Raw genomic sequence first — 23121 nt, 5'->3', positions numbered from 1 at the left:
TTTTTGGGTCTTTCCCATTATAGCCCCCCATGAAACTATAGCCCCCCCATTATGGTATAGTTACCATGATTGGGGGGGGGGGGGCTATAGGTTATCTGACCACTAAGCTGGGGGGGGGGGGGCTATAATGGGAAAGACCCAAATTTTTATGATAAATCGACCTCTCTTGATGAGATGTTGGTAAAAAAATACTCAATTTCATGAAGTTCAAGTTTGAGGATAATGTCAATTTCTAGGATCAAATATTATCAAGTTTCTTTTTAAGATGCCACGTTTTAGAAGGAACCTGGATAAATCTTACGAAGATCTTGCAAGATTGTGCGAAATCTTACAAGACTCTTGCATGATAGTCGTCGGTGATTGACTAGTGGAAAAATCCATTCTTTCTGTATATTAAAATGTCTCATCAGGATTTCATTTAGGTTTCCTTCTAAGTTTCGAGAGGTCTTGATAAAATCTTAACGAAATTCAAAAGCCTCTTGAAAGAAAAAAGATGGTCTGACAGGTTCGTCGCATATCTCTTGATTACATCTGGATAAGTGTTGTAATATTACTAGTTTTCCTTTGTCAGGTATCTGGCGGTGGTGCACCCCTTCACCAGCCGAGGCATCCGGACTGCGAAGAATGCAGCTCTTCTGATAGGGGCTCTCTGGGTGTTCGTGTGTCTGGCTGCCAGTCCCATCCTACACATTTCCAAACTCACTCCCATTCCCTCACATGGAGAAGGTTAGCGGGATAGACTTCAAAAATAGAAAACGGTGAATTTTCGACTGAAATTTGACCCGGGTCGAGGTGTCAACGCTAAAATCGCTAAAAAATGTAAGATTTGCGGTGAATGCGGTGAAAAGATGTAAGAATTGCATTTTTTAGCCTTGAATGCGGTGAAAAAAAATAGTTCAACGCTAAGAATCGCAAATCTTACAAACATTCACCGCATAAAAATCACTGTAATTTGTTAGCCATGACTTTTTGTAAGATTCGCGGTTTTTAGCGGTGAAATTTTTATTTTCACCGCTTCCCGTTGGTAGCAGTAAAATATTTTTTTCACGGCTTAAGCGGTGAAAATAAAAAATTTCACCGCTAAAAACTACAAATCTTACAAAAATTCAACGCATTTGTTTTCATAACGTTTATTGAATCTGATTTAAGTTCACAAGAAATATCAAAAAGTACGTGACAGATGCCGCAGTGGAATAAGAAGTTGTTGACATCCAGGTAATGAGAGGTTCGAACCCGTGTACGGCAGTTCCTTTTTTGCAAGAAATCCGGTTAATGCGGCGAAAATTAAAATTTTACCGCTAAAAACCGCAAATCTTAAAGTTCACCACTTTCACCGCATTCATCTCAAAAAGATGCGGGCGCTTTGCGGTGAAAATTTTTTTTCACCCTTATTCACCGCAATTCTTACATTATTTTTCAAAACCTTGCCCCGGGGACTATGCTAAAGTTTCCACAAAAGAAGCCAGAAAATGGTGAATCTCTAACCCAATATTTGACTATGCTACAGTTTCTATAAGTAAAAGAATTCTATAGCAATGTTAGCTCTATTCACGTTTTCGAAACTATCAAATTAAGAAAACTTTTTTATCATACTCCAATAAAAACGAAGAAAAGAAGTACATCAAGAGCCGTAGGCTAAAAATTGCTAGCATAATTTTATCTAAGTTTCAAGTTCACGCTAACCTTACCCTTTTGTGAAGTTATGCATAACAGAGTTATCAGAGGAAAGTAAGCTGTTTGGAAATCCACCAGAGCAATCCATTAGAGGTCACAGACTGTGACGTCTGATCAGAATAGTTACATACCATTGTCCAGACTATCGCTCGCTGCGGAAGATTTCTTCAGACTAGATATCGAGCGCGCGCTGCGCGTGTCTGCTCGAAAATAGTTTGAACAGAAGCCGCGCAAGCATAACAAAATTTTATACCTCCCGGATCACAGTAACATAGTAAGTCAGCGCTGTATCATAGAATTATCAGTCTGTATTTTCAATATGATAATGTGGTCATGTCACATTTTACCATGAAAATGGTAAGATCAGGTGAAAAAACAATCTTTGATAGCAATCCTGATCAGTCCTATTATCAATACTAATTCAATACTATTTCAATTCTATGATCAGTCTAATTTATCATCATGCCTTTACACTTCACTTAGCCTGAACAGACAAAAAATATAAATCTAAAAATTTAAATAACAAGCAAATTATCACGCCCAAAATTTAAATTTAAAATGGGGGTTTATTTTCGTGGGGGTTTATTTCCTGTCAAAAATTATGTAGTTTTCTTCCGTGGGGGTTAATTTCCCATCAAAAATAATGTGGGTTATTTTCCGCGGGGGGTTTGTTTCCCAGACCCAATGCTTTTTGTTGAATAAAGGGGCATAATAGTGAATATTTGTTTATTGTAATGATTTGTTTGGTACTGTTGAACTGTAGATTTCACCCCAATGGCATGTGGGATGGACTTCTTCATGTACTCTAACAGTGGATACACCATCTACAAGAACGTGTTCCTCTTCTGTGGGTATCTCATCCCTCTAGCTGCTATCTCCATCTTGTACTGGAGGTAAAGCTCACCTGTTATTTATTCAATTCTCCATCTTGTACTGGAGGTAAAACTCACCTGTTATTTATTCAATTAATTCCATATACTTTAATTATTTTGCAGCACCCGGGTCAATTTTGCAAATAGCGTGCGGAAACAATATTGCAAGAAATCATTTTTGTCCGATTTATATGTTCATTGTAAATCATAGATTTACTTGTTTACTGTAGAATTTCGTATTTAGACTAGGTTAATAGGCGGGGAGACACTACCACCCGAAATCCTAACTTGAAAGGTTTATTTTGGTGGAAAGGTTTTCTACAAAGTTTACTCACGGCGTCCCCGGCTTGCTCTGTCTCCGGCTCAGAATCAACTCGGTTGCTCAAAGATAAATTGATATAATTTGATAGTATAAATCAACAGAATCAAGAATAAATCAATTTGGGTTTTAAGCAACAGAAATTAATTCAAATTAAGATAATGGAATTTATCACAAGATCCCAAACTCTCTAAATCAAACTGAGTAAGTAAAGTTATCTGCTCTGATATCAGCGTCACGAATCTCTCGTTCTTGGCTCTCGATATTCTTTACAAAAGTCTTTCTTCTATCAAGAAAGACCAACTTCACTTCACAACAGCTCTTCTCTCTCTCTTTTTTATTACTTAAATTGAACTCCTCTACGATGTCAGAGTTATTTGGAGCCTTCTATAGCTCTGCTGCCACAACAACAACCATGTTGGTTTACTCCCTCTTGGCAACTACTCGAATCACGACGTATTACAACGCGTGAACAACAACTTTGTTCAAACCGCTGCTATGGACAACAAATGGTCCTCACTTACGTAGAGTTCGTTATGACTTTAAAAGAACAATTGAATGACCTGAACGCCTTCTTTATACATTGCTGACTTCTACTTAAGCTATTCAAACTAACACAAAAGCCGTATCAGACTCATGACGCTACCAATTAATCAACCGGTCAAACTATGAACTCAAGAATCTAAGCCTTATTTGGAAGTCTAAAGTTCCCCCCATGGTATCTCTAAAACAAATTCCCTGGAATTGACAACAGCGGAACTTGCCTCAAGGTATGCACTAACTCCCTATCAAGTTTGAGCATGTTGAGGTAAATTCCAAATCATAACTAACTTTTATAAATTCGGTCACCCCCAGAAAATCACTATTTTACCTACTCAACTTTCAAATCCACCTTAATTTGTCCCACCAACATTCGATTCACCAAATGGTGTTCAAATGCAAGCCATTATAGATGCTAACAACTTGTTTAGGACCGATTTTTGAATTTCAAGTTGTATCCATTTTTATTGCGACATTTTGCGAGAAAAAGTAGGTTTTCACAAATTTTACACTCCTCCCTTCTAGACTATTATTCTCCCGAATAATTGCTAAACTTAGAAAAAGACTACTCACTATACTCATACTACCTTGACCCCCTGTCCCATTCGCTTTATTTTGATTTTAATAATAATATACTATAGAATTTAGGATCAAATCAGCCTCTTTTCCACCAATCGTGAAACTTTAGTTGACAAAAACGCAGTCATCTTCGCTGGAAATAGACTCTAATTCAAAAACTCCTCCACTCTCCGACTCCGTCGATAGCTCTTCGAAGTAGGAGGAGTAGCTGGTAAGCCTGTCGGTAGACCCCACCCTCAGCGAATCGATACTCTCTGAGCCAACACTTGGATGGAAGGAACTAGCTCCATCGCCCTCCTCTGCAATCTCACCGGAATTGGCCGACCAATCCTTCGATAGGAAGCCCCTCAGCTCGTGCCATGGGCCACTCCCCTCCTCCAGAAGGACAAATCCACCGTCTTCCCTCAACTCCACTATCAGATAGTGGAAGGACACACGGATCATTTTGATTCGTAACCTCAGTCCCAACATAAAGGACTCCCACACCCATTTCTCCTCATCCTCGAACTCATCCGGATAGTATTCGGGGATCACCGGGTACATTGTTAGATCCATCACGAACGGGCGTTGGCTGTTATAATTTCACTCTTCAACTTTCTGAAGCCTAAGTTACTGAACTTAACGTTACGATAAAGAGAACCAAAATGAATTGTCTACTTTCTGATTTTCTCATTCTCCACACAGTTTATCCTCTCCTCGGTCACTTACACCAGTTTCGTTCTTCTTGAATCTCATTAGTCTTTAGTAATTGCTTGCAGAACAATCAACTCAAAGCTGAATAGAGCTCATTAGTTTTCAACAGCAAAAAAATGAACAGAAATCACTTCTTTGTACAACCAACGCGTGCTTATTTTGACTTCTACTGTTTAGATATCTCATTGTTCCAAAGCTTTCATTGTAAACAACACCTTATATCTTATCACAGCAAAACAAATACAAATGACCGACACCAACTATTACATTCCGGCGTTAGAAACTTTGGTTGGGGAGGGATTTTCTAATATTCAAATTCAGGAAAGTCCCACAAATTATTACGAGTTTACTATTGTCATTGACCCTGACTCAATTGATAGCTTAATGTTCAGCACATACGAGACTTACGAATTTCTCAGCTTGGTCGAAGGCCTATTTAATTCGGGTCAGTTGAATAGCTCGTGGGATGTCATAAGCTTACTAGATGATCTGAGACCACGAGTTGTGTTCCCCAACCGCAGAAAGGAATAATCCTTGCTCGCCTCCCCCTATATTTCAACCCTCTAATCCATACTTACTTCTTCCTTTACTCTTGTAGCCTTACCGATGCTTACGTATCTTATATACTTAAAATATTTTAGTTTTTCTCCCTTTTATCCATCGATCAGTTTTCGAGAGTTTGGGATTTTCAAATAAGATCATATAGATCTCGTATATACAAGTAACACTACATAAAAAAAATATTTACAATGAAGCGCAGTCTTATACCCATTCCGCCTAGAAGTTAAAGGGGGGGTTGTAAAAACCCATTGGAGTTACCCTACATACTCCCTAAAACAATTGATATCAATTACTGCATTGGTGGGGGGGGTTGTTCTAGTCTGGCGCTTCAATTCTTTTTATCTATATACAATGAAAGTAACAAGTAATACTCTAATTAAACACTAGAATGAAAGGGTGATTAAGGCCTACCACATAAGAAGTCGAAGTCAGAGTGATCAAGGTCAAAGTATACAAGCTTAAGTCTGAGTATTATCCACTAGTACAGGAACCGGTTGCTTCTCATAACTCCCCACCACGCAATTGTTCACCAGGTGAGAAAGACCTCTCCTGGGGTAGCGACACTCTCTTCACTCTCATGCCCATTCCCGTGCTTGTGTCACGTCTTGGGGTCTCCGACATCGACGCCGGCGAGATAGCCGCCTCATTCAGTTCGAAAATCGAGTTGAAGCTGGGTGGAGCTCCAAGAGGTGGTGAAAAGCCAGGTTGACCGGTGCCAGGTCTCGATGAAAAGTCAGTACTGTCATCTCGGGGTATCCTCGACCACGGAAAGCGGTTCCTTTGTTGTCGGAAAAGTCTCTTATACAGCGGGGCGGGGTTCTTCATACAAGATCGATAGAAAAGGTATGCCATGAAGAACAGGACTATGGCTAATAAGAACCACACCACAACATTGGCTGGTCGGCTATGATATGCACTCCAATGAAAAGGCATGTGTTGGTTAATAATTCCTTCGGCAAAAGGACGAGAGATCCGCTCCATACTTTCCTCGTCCACAGTCTCTTCGGGCAATTCGATCAGGTTAAGTCTTAGAACCTCTAGCATTTCTCCATGAGCCTGATCACGAAAAGCATTGGGGATCTCTGCTCCTACTCTTTCGGATTCCACTTTCTTTAGCGTAGCAAATAGGGTGCGCAGCAAAGGATGTTGCTGGATATTGATCATCATTCCGCTGCTGTACTGACATGTCCTGGGGTCCGGGTACAGAATTAGAGTTCCACTGGGGTTCTCAAATCGTCCATCGCAAGGTGGCCGGAGCAAACAGCTACGACATCCAGGAACTGGGTAACCAGTTTGCTTCAACCCATGAGTAAAATTGAAGAACTTGTAGGCAGAAGACCTCGCTGTAACCAAGTAAGTCGAATCGTCTAAGTAGTCCGCTGTTGGCTCCTCTGGTAGTACAACAACTTCCTGCGGGCACAGCTTCAGGGCGGCGGCAGGTAAGTCAAAAAACAAGCTGGATAGACAAGTGGCTTCACTCGTTCGGGACATTGAGAATGGTTTCAGACACAACTTCAGACGGTTAGTTCCTACACAGTGCGAATTAATTTTCTCTTCCGACACTTCAGCGAAATGGTCTCTTCTCTCCGAAACTAAAAGGTGAGACTTTCGGAACAAATATTGGGTTGCCGTAACTCCATCGTCAATAGGTTGGGGCAACGCCACAGCTCGATAGACATGGTACAATCCGCTAGTGTGATGAAGAGGGATATTTACGAGTACGTTAATCCCCGTGGTCGTTATCACTGTAGAATCCACTAGCTCAAATCCGTAGTAGGTCATCAGCTCGGATCGAGGTATGGCTTCCCGCATCCTGTCTAGTTTCAAACCATCAAGGACCTTCTGCAATACTTCTGGGGGAATTAGGGTAGCTGGAATTAGTCCCCTTGTCAATGAAGACAACGCATCATCCAAAATGTATCCAAAGTTGTGCAACCCGATTTTGAAAGCAATAAGTTCCTCCCGCAGTGCGTTCAAAGCTTGCGAGTAATTTAGCATGGCCGTTGAAAATCGTGAAGCCTCCTGGTAGACATCGTGATGTTTCGAACTGACGCATAGCCGCTGGCCATCCAAAGCTCCGTCGGTTTCCTCCAACAACCGATTCATCGCATCCCGGATCATTTGGAAGTTCGCATTCGCATCGTGAGAAACCATTTTCAACTGGTTCTGGGTCTTGTTAAGTGAATGCCCAAGCAAATGAATCCGCTCCCCGGTTTCCAAAGTTATCGTCCTGACAGCTTTGTCAAGAAACTCTGCCTCCCGTCCTAACTCGTCAATTGCTTGCCTTCCTCCACAGAATCCAAAGAATGAGAAGTAGTGACAGAATCCCTGCTTGAGGACCGGAGCCAGAACGATGGCGGCCGCGGCTCCAATCAACAGTGGTTTCACCCATCGTCGCTCCCTACTGTGAATGTGTAAAGAACCATTGATGAACGTTTCGGCCCGTATCTTCATTTCTGCTAGCACTCGAGCAATGTCGTCCACTTCGTATTCTATACCCTTGAGTGCTATGTAAGTGACATTGATATAGCTCTGCGTCAGTTCCTTGTTTCCACAGATTCGTTGTTTGTAGTAACCGTTCCAGCGTTTCGCAAACTTGAATTGAAATTCTTGAAAGGCAACGTCTAGGTGGGTCTTGTTGATAGCCGGAAGAATAGGAAAAGGGATGGACACCCAAGTCGACTCCATGGCACTAGCTATGATTACTGGCGTCTCCGTGGTGAAAGCCGCTCCTGCCGTATGATTGAAAGAGATACCGTCCAGCTTCATTGCTTCCATCGGTCCCATCACCGCAATTGAAATCAGAATGAGGTTGAAAGTCAGCATTGTCCAGTTGAATGAATCCTAAACAGCCTGTCGTTAGTTGGGGTCGATAACTAAAAAGTGTTGCGTTAAGTTGTTAGTAGGTGGTAGTGCCTCCTCCCATTGCTATTAGTTATTCGTCAATACCCAGCCGAATGACTGGGCGGATCTCTCGTCTGGGTCGTCTTGCAGGTCCCGTATCTTGAGAGACTACTGTTACCTCCCTAGGTTCAGGAACACCCGATGGCTGGGCTTGGGCTAGTTGCCCTGGTTCACGAAGAGGTGACTCTACTCGTGCATCGTCAGCAGTTACTGGCGCTTCCAGCCTGCCCCCATCAGTTGGAATTTCCTCCGGTACCCTGGCTGGTTCCGTTACAACTTGCTCGTGAAACAGTTCCTCCAAATTCGGCACGTCCTCCTCAACCCCTTCATTTCGTTCCCTTCTCTGTACAAGGCGTCGCATCCTGGCATTCTGCTCTGTTGGGCGTAGATCGAATCCCTCCTCTTCCCACTCGTCTTGATCTACGCCTGGATGTTCAAGAAACCCTTCGGACCTGGGAGCCGTAGTCCTCTTCTTTTCCTTTGGGCTCCAAGCATCGCCTTCCTCCAGGTACGGTTTGAGCATATTGTAGTGTAGTATCCTCCATTTTGCCATTTGACTTGGTTTCGCTACTTTGTAATTAACCTCCGATGTTCGTTCTAAAACTACATAAGGACCCTCCCACGGTAGGAAGAACTTCCGAGATTTTGCTTTATGCTTTGAGTAAACCCACACTTTGTCCTGCTTTTCATATGGTTTCCCATAGACTTTCTTGTGGTATTGATCCTTCTGCCTCCTCTGGTTTACTCCTAGAGATTCCCTAGCGGATGCATGAGCCTCTCTGAATAAGCGTGACAAATCCTCCGCAAAGCTGTCTCTTGTAAGTTCTTCGTCGTGGGGCTTTGGATAGAATAAGTCTATGGGGTACTGGCACTCCTGTCCATACACAAGGCTGTAAGGAGTTGCTTGTGTAGTCCTGTGAATTGTGGTGTTGTAAATAAAACTTAAATAGGGTAACAGTTTATCCCATGTTCGCGGGTTGTCCGCACAATACTTCGAGATGACATCGGCAATCACCCGATTGTGCCTCTCCACTTGCCCGTTGCCTTGAGGTTGATATGGTGAGGTCCTAGTTTTATCAATTTTCAACAGCCTGCAGACCTCCAGCATGAGCTCACTCCCAAAGTTCTTTCCCTGATCCGTGTGAAGTACGTCGGGTACACCAAATCGCAAAATCCAACTTTCCACAATCTCTTTTGCTACATCGGGTGCTTCAGTACCCTTCAATGGGACACTGACCACATACTTCGTGAACAAATCTGTCAAGACTAATATGTGCTTGGCTCGCGTTTCGTTGGCCATCGTAACTGGACCCAAGATATCTGCTGCAACCGTGTGGAATCGTATCCCAACTTTAAATGGCACAAGTCCTCCAATCCTCTTTCTCCCAGCTGTAGTCCTAGCCGCACACGGCAGACACCAAGCTAGCTTCTTTTCAACATCTTGTCTCATGTGTGGCCACCAGAAACGTTGGCGGATTCTCCTTAACGTCTTCTCTACAGCAAAGTGCCCCCCACTGACTGGGGATGCGTGCAACTGATCAAGAATTTCCTTCCGGCCCACTACGGGAACAACGATTTGAAGTATTGGGGGTTTTCCGTCCCAGCAATACCATCGCCGGTAGAGGATGCCTTTCCTCACGGTGAGTTCGTTCCATCTAGACCAATATGCCAATACTTCGGGCCCATGCTGCACTGCTTCTTCTCGCGTCACTAAGTTGGAACCAAAACTCTCAAGATCTCCTCCCGGATTATAGGGGAGCCACAGGAAAACTCTGCTAATAGCTTCGTCCTCCTGCTGCATTTTCTCTACATCAGGCGTCTCTCTACTCCAAACTATTGCTTGACCATCCAGTGCATCTTCCTCCGAGTCGGCGCCTCCTCCCACTTCTTCTCGGATCATTCCACAGGATTCTCGGGTTCTTGCCAAAGCCACTTCTAGGGAAACAGGCTCAGGACAACTACCAGTCAATTCTTCTCTCTCCCCGGGAGCCCAGTCTGGTTCTTCTGACGTGCGTCTTGATAAACCGTCAGCATTGCCATGTTGATTGCCTGCTCTGTGCACAAACATGAAGTCAAATTCCTGAAGCTTCTGAATCATCCGGAAAGTCATCCCATCCGCGTCCTGTCGAAACATCCAACGCAAGCTGGCGTGGTCAGTTTTTAGGACGAATGGAACGCCCAACAGATATGGTCGGTACCACTTCAGGGCCTGTATTACCGCCAAAGCCTCTCTTTTGGTGGTCGAGTACATCATCTCTGTCCTGCTTAACACTCGTGACGAAAACACCAGGGGTCGATCCACTCCATTGATTTCGTTGGAAAGTACTGCCCCAATGCTAACATTACTGGCGTCAGTGTCTACAATGAATGAACCTGAATAGTCTGGGTACTGGAGAACGGGGGCAGTCACCAGCTCTAATCTCAACTGGTCAAAAGATGCTTGCTGAGCTGGGGTCCACTCAAATCGTGCACTCTTCTTAGTCAAATCATGCAAGGGTTTGGCGATGCTTGCAAAGTTCTTGATGAATCTTCGATAGTAGTTAGCAAATCCAATAAAGGACCGGACATCTCTCACTGTCTTGGGAACGGGCCATTCCTTAACTTTTGACGTCTTCTCGGGGTCGGGGGACGTTCCATCTACTCCGATGACGTGACCTAGGTACACCACCTGTCTCTGGAAAAGCTGACATTTCTTCGGCTTCAATTTTAAATTTGCATTACGTAACGTCACGAACACTTCTTCGAGATGCTTCAAGTGATCTTCTGCCGTCTTGCTATAGGTGAGGACATCGTCCAGAAAGATGAGATTAGTTTGGTAGAGACCCTGCTGAAATAGCTCGTTCATAAGTCGTTGGAAGGTTGCGGGCGCATTTGACAGGCCAAAGGGCATTCGGACGTACTCATAGAGACCTCCGTCTGGGGTAACAAAAGCGGTCTTATGTCTATGTTCGGCGGCTACAGGAACTTGCCAATATCCACTTGCTAGATCCACAGAAGAGAAAAATGCATTTCCTCTCAGAGCGTCAAACACTTGGGCTTGGTTAGGCATCGGATAGGCATCCTTCACAGTGACATCATTCAGTTTCCTATAATCCACACAGAACCTCCAGCTCCCGTCTTTCTTCTTCTGTAGTACGATTGGCGCACTATACGGACTTCTTGATGGCTGTATCACCCCTCTCGCTAACATTTTTCGAATTTCTTCCCGGATGATTGGTATCCTAGCTGGTGAGATTCGGTGTGGCGGTACCTTGATAGGCTTACTGCTACCCGTTTCAATCCGATGCTCGACCACGGCGGTAGATCCCAGCTCGGAATCATCCAAGGCAAACACGTCTCTGTATTTGATGACAAGGTCCCGCAGTGCTATCCAGTGATCTCCTCGTGCTTTCGGGGCACATTTCTTCAAAATTTGCTCGGCTTCCTGTTCAGGTGAATTTAGAGGAACAACATCTTCACCAGCTTGCATCTTGACCTCATCCCCTGAATTTAGACATAAGTTTTGTTGGCCTCTAATCGCCCCTTCAGCTAGGGTCTCCTCTTCCTCTTCTCTGTTAGGTCCTAAGTTGTCGTCATGCTCATCATCCTCATCGTAGATACTCCCAGAGGCCATCATAACCTCTACTTGGTCTTCCTTGCCAACTTTTTCCAGGATCTGGTGGACCGCTTCTCTCGTTTCGGCTTCATGTGTCGGCTTCGTGTTACCATTCTGCGAAGTTCCCCACAATTTTCCGCTGTTCAACGGTATTATAGCTGACTCCACTGGGGCTGTCCACAATTGGTTGGTCTGCAAATCGATTACACAATTATGCTTTTGAAGATCCCTGAGTCCGAGAATCATTTCCGTTTTGAGTCCGTCAATTATAAGGACTTCACACTCGTCATCAATACCACCCATTTTGAGATGAATTGTTGCTGATCCTGTAACGTTTACATACCGACCGTCAGCTGCCTCCAGTAGTCCACGGTACCGCATCAGTTTTCGCGGTTCCTTAAGTTGGTCAAATGTGGAAGATCTTATCATATTGGTTGAAGCTCCTGTGTCCACCAAAATCTCTATTGGAGTCCCATTTACCTCCCCCGTAACTGTAATACTTCCAGTTCGTTTGTCTGGTTCCCCCTTCACTGCAACTTTGGGTTTGAGAAACCGTGGTTCCGGTAGTTTGTTGACTGCTTCTATATCGTTTAAAGTGTCACGGTTATTAGTTGAATCTTGCTTGTTTTCGGCCGGGATGAAACCTTCTTTCCTAAATCCTTGGCGACTCCCGGCCCGTCTTAGTTTAAATGGTTCTGTTTTGGTTCGTTGCATTCCCGCGCGTAGTGTCCCATCTTAGAGCAATTGTAGCAGCGGACTCCTTGCTTTAAGGTCCCAGACTGCTTCCTATCGGTGCTGCCAAAGTTCTGGCCGTAGCGGCTGGTTTCGGGGTACGGGTTGAACAATCGGCGCGGATTTCCGTCCTGATCTCCTGTTGTTTCTTTCGGTGGTCCGGGGATTACCGAATTGACAAATTTAGTCATCATTTCGGACATCCCTTTAATCATGTCTGCCTGATTCTTTACTTGTTTCTTCATCTCGTCCATTTCTACCTTCATCATGTCGGGTTCCATTTGTCCACTCACAGCTTGAACATGATGTCTTTCCACGAATTGGTCTGACTGTTGAAGGTACCTGGTGGTTGCCAACAGCCTGCGCTGCCTCATTCTGGATCCTCGACTGATTGCGTCGATGTTAAGGGCCCTATCAACAGCATCATTGAACGTGTTGGGGTCCTCCCGCAGAAGCAATTCCTGTATCTCTAGATCAAACAGCCCATCGATGAACTGCTCTCGGTTCATGTTATCCCTCGTAGCTGCATTCATGGTGGCATTGGCAATTTCCCCAAGCGACCTCACCCGTCTGGAGAACTCTCGAATATCCTCTTTCTCACCCTGGGCCAAGTTCTTGAACTCTGTTCTCGCTGTCCTCGGATTCCTGTAGGGTGACATCCTCGGGTCCAAGTACGTCATCATTCTTGCCAGAGTGGGAGCGGGTTGGTCTTGCTCCTGAACTCGATAGTGTCGGGGCATGGCATTAAACTCCTGCATCGCCCAACCAACAAGAAGGGTAGGTATTGTGCTTCGAGCCTGCTCATCCGTCCCACCATGTTTGTCCATGAGGTATGAAAAGTGGGCTTTCCATGAAAACCAATCGGGAAACAACGCCGACGGGAACTTTTCGGGCCTGCCAGCTGTGTTGTTAACCGCCAACTGGTTTTGAGCCACGACCACAGCCTCCGCAAAAAGCTGTCTTTCGTTTTCGTTCATTGCTTACTTATGAACACAGGACTTCTTCGTCACGAACGGAGCTCGGATTACTCTCCGTGCTCAACTGATTGTAAGTGTACTCGAAGAGAACCGGCCCACCCAGGAGCGCCACTGTAGAATTTCGTATTTAGACTAGGTTAATAGGCGGGGAGACACTACCACCCGAAATCCTAACTTGAAAGGTTTATTTTGGTGGAAAGGTTTTCTACAAAGTTTACTCACGGCGTCCCCGGCTTGCTCTGTCTCCGGCTCAGAATCAACTCGGTTGCTCAAAGATAAATTGATATAATTTGATAGTATAAATCAACAGAATCAAGAATAAATCAATTTGGGTTTTAAGCAACAGAAATTAATTCAAATTAAGATAATGGAATTTATCACAAGATCCCAAACTCTCTAAATCAAACTGAGTAAGTAAAGTTATCTGCTCTGATATCAGCCTCACGAATCTCTCGTTCTTGGCTCTCGATATTCTTTACAAAAGTCTTTCTTCTATCAAGAAAGACCAACTTCACTTCACAACAGCTCTTCTCTCTCTCTTTTTTATTACTTAAATTGAACTCCTCTACGATGTCAGAGTTATTTGGAGCCTTCTATAGCTCTGCTGCCACAACAACAACCATGTTGGTTTACTCCCTCTTGGCAACTACTCGAATCACGACGTATTACAACGCGTGAACAACAACTTTGTTCAAACCGCTGCTATGGACAACAAATGGTCCTCACTTACGTAGAGTTCGTTATGACTTTAAAAGAACAATTGAATGACCTGAACGCCTTCTTTATACATTGCTGACTTCTACTTAAGCTATTCAAACTAACACAAAAGCCGTATCAGACTCATGACGCTACCAATTAATCAACCGGTCAAACTATGAACTCAAGAATCTAAGCCTTATTTGGAAGTCTAAAGTTCCCCCCATGGTATCTCTAAAACAAATTCCCTGGAATTGACAACAGCGGAACTTGCCTCAAGGTATGCACTAACTCCCTATCAAGTTTGAGCATGTTGAGGTAAATTCCAAATCATAACTAACTTTTATAAATTCGGTCACCCCCAGAAAATCACTATTTTACCTACTCAACTTTCAAATCCACCTTAATTTGTCCCACCAACATTCGATTCACCAAATGGTGTTCAAATGCAAGCCATTATAGATGCTAACAACTTGTTTAGGACCGATTTTTGAATTTCAAGTTGTATCCATTTTTATTGCGACATTTTGCGAGAAAAAGTAGGTTTTCACAAATTTTACATTTACCATAGTTTCTAAAATTTCACAGAATTGGTTGCTTCTGGTTTTCTGTTATTTAGTGACACACATGCATTGCTACAAATTTCCTGGCATTTTTTTAAAATTTTTACTACTACATAATACGAAAAATATGACTAATTTTTTAATCAAACTTGGTATAAGGCATATATATGAAAGATTGCCTCGAATTGGAACGTTGTTTTGTGTACAATTATGGGCTTCAACGTATATTAAAATTAATCCCTGTTCTGTTAACCAATCTATATTGTTCGCACATTATCTGTGCACAATTAACAGATTTTAACTTTTACCAGACTGATCAGCACCCTGTGGGCTAAGCGACCTCCCGGATGTACAGTGGTGACGACACAGAACACGCCCTCCTCCACCTCCCACCAGAGCGAGGAGTCACTTAGGGGGAAGAAGAGGGTGGCAAAGATGGTCCTGGTTGTAGTGTCCCTATTTGCTCTCTGTCTCATGCCCACTGCGGTATGAACACTTTCAGTTCTACTTGTTGTTTCTTCTAGTCAATAAAAAAAACGGTGTAGAAAGAGCTTTACGACATGATGGTTATCGTTAATGAGAAGTTATAAAACCTGAGAAGAAGGAGATTGGTTGAATAAATTTGAGAGGGCCATAGCAAGCTTGTGTAGAAATTTTTTTAAAACTATTTTTGCGATTACAACACTGCAGATAGACTATTTTTCGGCCCTTCTTTTCTCGATACTCTTCACATAGAATCTCATGTTGAATTTCCAGAGACAGACGGGTTCTGATCACACCATTTCCAGACGATGTCCTCTGATCAGATCTTTTTGCGACCGTAGCAAACCTTTAGAAAACGCCGACAGGGCAAAAAAGTGGCCTCTGGTCAGATTTTTGTGTGACTCCCTGGTCAGACTTCTGTGCTACCGAAGCTTCTCGTGCAACTTTAGAGCGACTCGAACACTGCCTCTGATCAGTACATACGCCAGATTTTACTCTTTGATTAGATCAACCTCTAATACATGATAAATTTAACTCAAAACCGTACAAAATATTCAATTTTAACAGACAGAATTCAAAAATAGGAAAAAGATGGTATGTCTTACACGAGCAAATAGTTGCCAATGTTTGCATCGAAATGCCTTCAACCTTTTATTCAACAAAAACTGTACTAATAAAAATTTGGATCAAATGAAAACGGCCAGTTAAGGTTCTGCAATCGAACGGTCGCTTTTATTTAGCCACTTTTTAATTTTGTTGCATTTATTCTATTTAATTTTTAAGTCAAAAGGAACGTTTTTTAATATTAGTTTTCCCTCTTCTAATACCAATTTTAACGTATATTGAAATTTCAAAATTTACATAAATCATACTTACCCAAAGAAATTGAAACTTTTCGGTCACACCATCTCTACGAGGCTAGCCAATTAATCAAGCGACTGTTAATTGGATGCGTCATGTTCAGCCAGTAGAAGACCTCTATGCTAATTGAAATGGCTGAGTGCGCATGAGGTAAAAGAATTGTTTTTAAATACAATGATATCGAAGAACGGGTTTAAAAAAGAACAACTTCATCAACGTTACTCTTAAACTCACACTTCTCGTCTCTGATCGGAGTTTCGTGCGATCATAGATAATACTTTCGCGCGACTCTTGCAAATATTTTTGTGTACTAACAATTCGTTTCTTCCCAAAGTCCCACAAATGTTCTCTACATTTAAACAAAAAGTTCCAACTAAAGAGTGAGATAAACATAATGCCTCATATCCACAGAATTTAACAATTGTAGCTGTTTTTTACTCATTGGACTGAAAAATGGGTTATCAAATATATGTTACACCATAAAATTAAAAAATTCTTTGCGAGCCAGATGTGTTAACAATGTTCACCAGACGCATACAGTCATTATAATATTTGTTGGATTTCAAGAGCTAACTCTAATTTTCTTTGACAAAATTTTCTAAGAACCGCTTCTTTTTAACCTCATAAATTTTACCCTACAAGGTCAAAAAAGGAAAAGGTCAAAAATGTACACAAAATTTGTCATTTTTATCTTCCAAATTTATAGTAAATGTGATTTTAGAATTTTTGTACTCCACGTTTAACCTATAAGTTTTTTCGTTTCAAGCTCAATTTTTCATCTATTATTCGTGTTGTTATTTTCTAAAAAGCTGAAGATTTCACTGTCTAACGCTATATTTGTTTACAATCCCGTTCACTCAAGCAATTTTGAACAATCCAAAAATTTAAGCTATGAAAATAAGTCTAAGTCAATTGCACTCAACTGAAGAATTATCTATCAAAATTTGGCATCCATATCAATATTGCTTATATTAGATGAATAAACTGTCAGCGCGTGGTTTTTTTCAATGGCGAACAATATTTCCAGCAAAGGATTCCTGCTTTTCCGTATCTATTTGTTGATTCAAATCGAAAAAGCTTGCACGCAGCTTGATTTGAAAATTGTCGGTTGATATATTTGATTGATTAGGCCACATTTAATGAAGGGAATAGGTTTTCTTTTGTTTTTTTTACCCTAAACCTTTTACCAACATTCGTAATTATTCCCCTGAGTTAGCTGAATGAAATAATTAAAAAAGCGCTTCAGATTTGAGCTATCGAAAGCGGATGAGAGTTTCAGAGCCTATGTCTCAATGCAAGATCAGGGCAAGGGGAGGGAGTGAGGTTTCTTTCACAAAATCGAAGGTCATTTGGTGACTGATTTTTCCCTTGAAAACGCAACAATAGCCGGAATTTGAGATTTGGTGCCAATGGGGGTGGCCTTATAGGGAGATTAAGGCAGATTTCCTGTCTGTGGTGATGAGATTATATGTGTAATCAGGAAATTAATTTCACTGTAATTAAGGTAATTGAGGAAATTTTAGTCTGCTCATATGAGAATCATTTGCAGTTTCTATCTTCAACCAGATATATTGCAAAACGTGCTTATGAAGCGAAAAAGAGACAAATCAAATGCTGACGTTAAGTTGCATGCTCGGCCACTTTGCTAGTCTAGCAGAAAACCGAAGACTTCTCTGTAAAATAATTGCTATAAGGTTAACCTAATGTACATTGTATACAAGATAATCTTGACATAGCTTGACAAGAGGCTCCGCATATTTAACACATTTTCCTTATTTTTATTCAAAATAACTTCTGAAGTTTTATCTTGTGAATTTTGAAATTGTTTTAAGAAATAACTCATCTTTCTTGCTTTTTTGAAATTAGCCACAGTTTTTGGTAATTGACGTCTACTTAGTAAAACAAATCTAAAATAACAAGGGGGACTTTCAAACCATTCTATACTGACTGGTCGTGCTTCTCTTGGACGCCGGAAATTTAAATAAATTGCTGTTGATGTGTATCTTGGTCAAAAATATTTTAAGTTTTTATACGTTGATTGTTAAGTGTAACAAGGAGACTCGGTAATGTGCGTACGCACATGATGTTCCGACCCCGCGCATCCACATTCTTGACTTAAACTTAATTGGCTACCAAACGATAAGGAGATAAAAACTTTCAAATACACACATATCGTTCAATAAACCGCTAATGGAATACAGTAATGCCACGTTAGAAGGCAGATCAAATTTTTTGTATATACAGCAAATAGAAAAGACAATAAAAATCAAATAACAAACATTATTCACGACCAAAACTCGATTTAGAGAAATTCATGAGAAAATCAAAATCTTATCGCCTAAAACCTAAACAAAACAAATTTACTTACACTTCAATAGAAAAGATATGAGACCTGTTCTCACTGCGACTAGGTGACAGGTCGACAAGATAAGTGTACGCCTTTCGAATACAAAAAAAACAATTACCGGCTAAATTGAAAAGTTCAATTAATCTTTGCTCGAAGATGACATTGCAGCAGTTCAAACACTAACTACCGCTGAAAGTATGGAAAATGTTTTATTGAGCAAAATTTTAAAGCCATTTGGTCCTACCATTATTGTTAGAAATTAAAAAAATAAAAGATCCTTTGGAATGAACAAATACATAAAAATCTCAAACATTTTGTCAAATCTCAGAGAAACAGTAGTCTCAAAAGCAGAGAAACAAATGGTTGAAACTAAAACTGTTAAACAGATTAAGTTTTTGCTCACTGTAAACAGTTTTTGATCTGTCTTCACATAGACTCAGCTAGAAATCGAGCGCGAAACTGTTTACAAAATGGCAAAGCTCAAAAATCCAAATATGTTTCTTAAAACAAAATATAATATTAGTCAAAAGTCATAACAGGCGTAGGATTTCAACAAAAAGAGTTGAATTAGGTTGCAACAGTTCAAAAAACCAATAAGGCTTGTTAATAATGAGACTAACACATAAGTCTACAAAATAACTATAAATACAGGCAGATGCCAAAACTACACAAACAATTTTACAACACCACAAGGTTCAAGCCAAGATAGTTATAAGATGTTCCCCGTACGAACTATAAATCTTCATTTGGTTCTCATTGAAACAACAACGGGATTTCGTTTTAAAAGAATTACTTGAAAAATGACAACAAAAAGAAACCCAAAATTTGAACAGTATAGAAATCTCGGAACTTTTTTTGAAATTAAATGGTGGGAGCCATCAGTCAAAAAATACAACCAACCGAGAAAAAAGTGTTTGAATTAACAAAAATTGATACTACTGATTAGTGAGGTTGACTTCCATAGTGACGGAAATGAAAGTGAGACGCAAAAAGTATGCAGTTAAAAAGTTATTTTGAAAGACATTAAAACAAATATCTGTAAAAAGAAGTCTTTTAATGATTTCAGTTCTACAAATTGAGGAAGAAATTAAAACCTGTAATTATCAGGTATATGTTGTAATGCGTCAAAAAGAAGGACAAACATAGGCAAAACTTTAAAAAAAAGATCAATTAACTTTTGCTAGAGAACTTTGTCTCAGCCCAAAAGCATAAATTTTCGAGAAAAACAATTAAAATATTCAGATACGCCCTTTTTGCATACACTGTGCTTTTTGCAACTATGCTTTCCTTCTATTGGACCTGCTAATAATATGATAATTGGACAAGGAAACAAAATGAACTTACAGAGTTCTCAATTATGATCAAAAATAAATTTAAAAAATTGAATCTTGTGTATCAAAGCCAAGAAGCTATTAGTTAAATATGAAATTGTTACAAAGAGTAATTTACAACTAACAAAAAATGGGTTTTGGCCTATCTTTATTGAGAATATGCAAAAGTTGAGAGAAAAAAATTGGCAAAGTTCAAAAATTCACCGACATTTTCTTAAGACGAATATTGTCAAAGTCATAAGAGACATTAAATAACAACTAATTGCAATGTCTAGGTTCACTTATAGCTCTTATAAATTTGATAAACGCTTGATAAATTTTGTTTATACCGTATACTATATCCATTAAACTTTTATTGCGTCAGCCATTATTCAAGCTTGATGAAATTAATTGATTTTCTCGGAATATTACGCAATAGAAAAACCATTACGTCACAAAATTGATCTTCAGTTAGCTTTCTGATGTCAATGAAGTATTACCGTATACTTGGGGCAATCATAGCAAATGACGTTAATTAATTGCGCGAATGTCAACAACGAAAATGTTTTTTTTTCTGTAATCGATCAAACAAAATGTCACTTAAACTTTTGTATGAACACATCCAAAAAATCATTCGAGTATGAAAGGTTTGATGTTTCCAGCTATTTTTCAAGGAGAATTTCACAGTTCAATATATCAATTATTTTAGTCGAACTACAAAAATTGTGCTTTTCCCCGTGCATAACAAAAACGTGTCAAGAAAACTTTCGCTGTTCATTTTTCGCATTCCCTGCGCCAAACACTCCTTCCCATCCCCACATCTTCCCCCCTTTCCCCACACAAATGTTCTTATGGCAAAAAGCCCTATAGTTTCTACCTACATTAATGCCCAAAGATTTACGCGTACAAAAAATTGGGCTTTTTTGGGCTGAATTTATGTTTGTTCGTATCATTTAATGTATCATACCTAATATATAAAGTGTATGCTGAAATAATGCGGGTCTCTAAAAGCATGCCTAACGAGATGAATGAACTCTTTTGTGGCGGTCAGACTGTCATTCAGTCTTAATTAAATGAATCCATAATTGAATGTGACATCGGATTTAAATCCATTCTATGAGTTTTATGCAATTACGCAATTTGAACCTAAAAGTGGGTTCATTTCTGCCCAAAAACTGACCTTTCAAATAACCGTCATGAACGTAGAAAAAAAAATTATCGTAATTCGAAGCTACTTTTGCAAGTCACTTGAGTGAAAAAAGAATTCGAATTTTTCGTTCCGTTAATTAAATAAATTAGAAGAACTGCGTTCGGGATGTCAACAATTTTTACTCAGATTTGCAGAAAGAAAGCACTAAATGTAAAACCAGTTTTCAACGATAACATGAAAGAGGAAAAGTCATAATGCAAATAAAAAAAAACAAGTAATGCAAAAATGTCATAGAATGATGTCTACAGCAGACATTTAAAAAATTTGAAGCGATGAGATTTAAACTAAAAATGCTGCGAGATAACCATTTTTCGAAATAAAAACTTTGCGACCTTCTTGGTAATCAAATAAAAACCATTTGAAAAATTTTAAAAAATGTAGTAGAATCTTGAATGGAATATAGTAGTGTGTATATGTTAAGAACGACATGTGAAGTCTAGCGTTTCTTTTCGTTAAATCTAGACATAAAGATATTGAGCGAACTATTTATGCAATTTTGTTTTTGCAAATTTGCTAATGTTTTTTTGTTCGATTCATTTGTTTTCCTAAGACTTTTTTTCAATTTTTTGTTCATTCAATAACCAATTGTGTTTGGAGCAATGTTTCTACAATCAATTCAAAACACCGTTCAAAGATATGCATACATCCATTGATAGCATTACAATGAAATTCTGACAACAGTTTCAAAAATTTTAGGGGACTTGTACTTATTTGTCAGCAAATTCGTTCAACAAAAACGTGGCATATTGAACTGGTTTAATTACCCAGCTAAACAAAAAGAAGAATACATTTCTACTTAATTTTTTCAAATTCTAATCTTTCAAACTTCTAAGATTACAATTGTACCTTAAAAATTGGTCTCTCATCATTCACTTTGAAAATTTTTGAACATTTATTATAAATTGTGCTCGTACTGCCATTTTAATTGCTGTGCTTTTTATCAAAATAACATTCTTTTTTATCACTTTGATGTTTCTGTTTTTTTTTTAAATCTACTTAGCACTTTCAGAATTCCAAGATATTGAAAAAATTGCATCAATGGCTTTTCAGATATGTTGAAAAAATGGTGGAAGGCTTTAGATGTGGCGGCAGAAATTGTATTGAATGGTTAGTTCAGAAATTTTGTGTTGATTTTTGCCGTTTGTGCTTTTAATTATTTTTTTTGAATTAGAGGTTTCCAATTAGAGGTTTCCAAATTTGCCGAAATCAGCGACAATGCGAAAATAGCCGACCAAATTGCTGTTCATTCGTCGCTAATTCCGGCAGTGAATTCTACCAAAAATGGCAGTGCGAAAATTGGCGACTAATCTCCTAACATCAAAAGATTGGATTAGAGTCGGCGATTAAATCAAAGAATTCGAGTCAATTAAACTTTTCGCTCGTTTTCACACTGTAAAGTGCGAAAACTAGTGACATATATACCAAAATTTGAGCGTAGCGGATCTTTTCGCTTTCGGTTACTTTTCTGATCTTAATAAATATTCGTACAAAAAGAGCATGAAACAGGGATTTGCCGAGCTTTGTGCAATATAATATCCTGTTTTTTTTCAAAATTGAAAAGTAAGTCAATTTTTCTGTTTTTGATCGTAACTATCATATTGTGTTATTTCTTTTAAAGCAAACACGTGGTGGCAACTTTTGCCGGAGACCATTTTTTCTTGAAATCCTGAATAATTATCCCTCAAAAAAATTACGCTAATGTGCGCTAAGAAGTTTATGTTTTCGGCTTCAATAGTTTTTCTTGGTTTTTCTTATCCGTTTTATCAGTTGCTCTGTCCTTTTCTTTTCAACTGAATAACGAAAAGTGCTCATTTCTTTTCTTTTTTCCCCTCATCTTTATGTTTGCTTGTTCTCTTTGTGAATTACCGACCTCTCTAATTGTTTTCGGATCTTTCCGGCAAATTTTTTTCGCTCACGCATTTGACTTTCAATTGAATAAGGTTACTTTAATGACAAGTGAGTTAACTTGTTCATTACATGACTTCGATTCTCAATAACTCATGTTCAATTGAAGAGATAATGTCAAAGTTTTGAATGTCTAGAACAAACCTATGATGAGCGGACATTATCGCTAACGAAAACAATGAAAACCTTAAAAAAATTTTGGCCTCAGCATTACAGTTAGCAATACGGTTTGAAGCACACATATTTAGAATTTTTTGATTGTTTCTTTTATCACTTGTTATGATATAACGAAATCCCATA

At 39.9% G+C, this 23121-nt stretch overlaps 1 protein-coding gene across 1 annotated transcript in view; it reads left to right on the top strand.

The window, feature by feature from the left end:
- LOC142338659 (allatostatin-A receptor-like) overlaps positions 1 to 23121 on the top strand; it is a 102028-nt gene that overhangs the window by 60996 nt on the left and 17911 nt on the right. Inside the window, exons 5-7 of the mRNA XM_075388511.1 lie at positions 572 to 726; positions 2438 to 2567; positions 15017 to 15191. Of these exons, the coding sequence (XP_075244626.1) occupies positions 572 to 726; positions 2438 to 2567; positions 15017 to 15191 (460 nt within the window). The remainder of the gene's footprint in view (positions 1 to 571; positions 727 to 2437; positions 2568 to 15016; positions 15192 to 23121) is intronic.

The sequence above is a fragment of the Convolutriloba macropyga genome, chromosome 4 (genome assembly GCF_964194025.1).
Source record: "Convolutriloba macropyga chromosome 4, txConMacr16.3, whole genome shotgun sequence".
NCBI classification, from domain to species: Eukaryota; Metazoa; Xenacoelomorpha; order Acoela; family Convolutidae; genus Convolutriloba; species Convolutriloba macropyga.
This window is presented reverse-complemented; position numbering and strand designations above follow the sequence as displayed.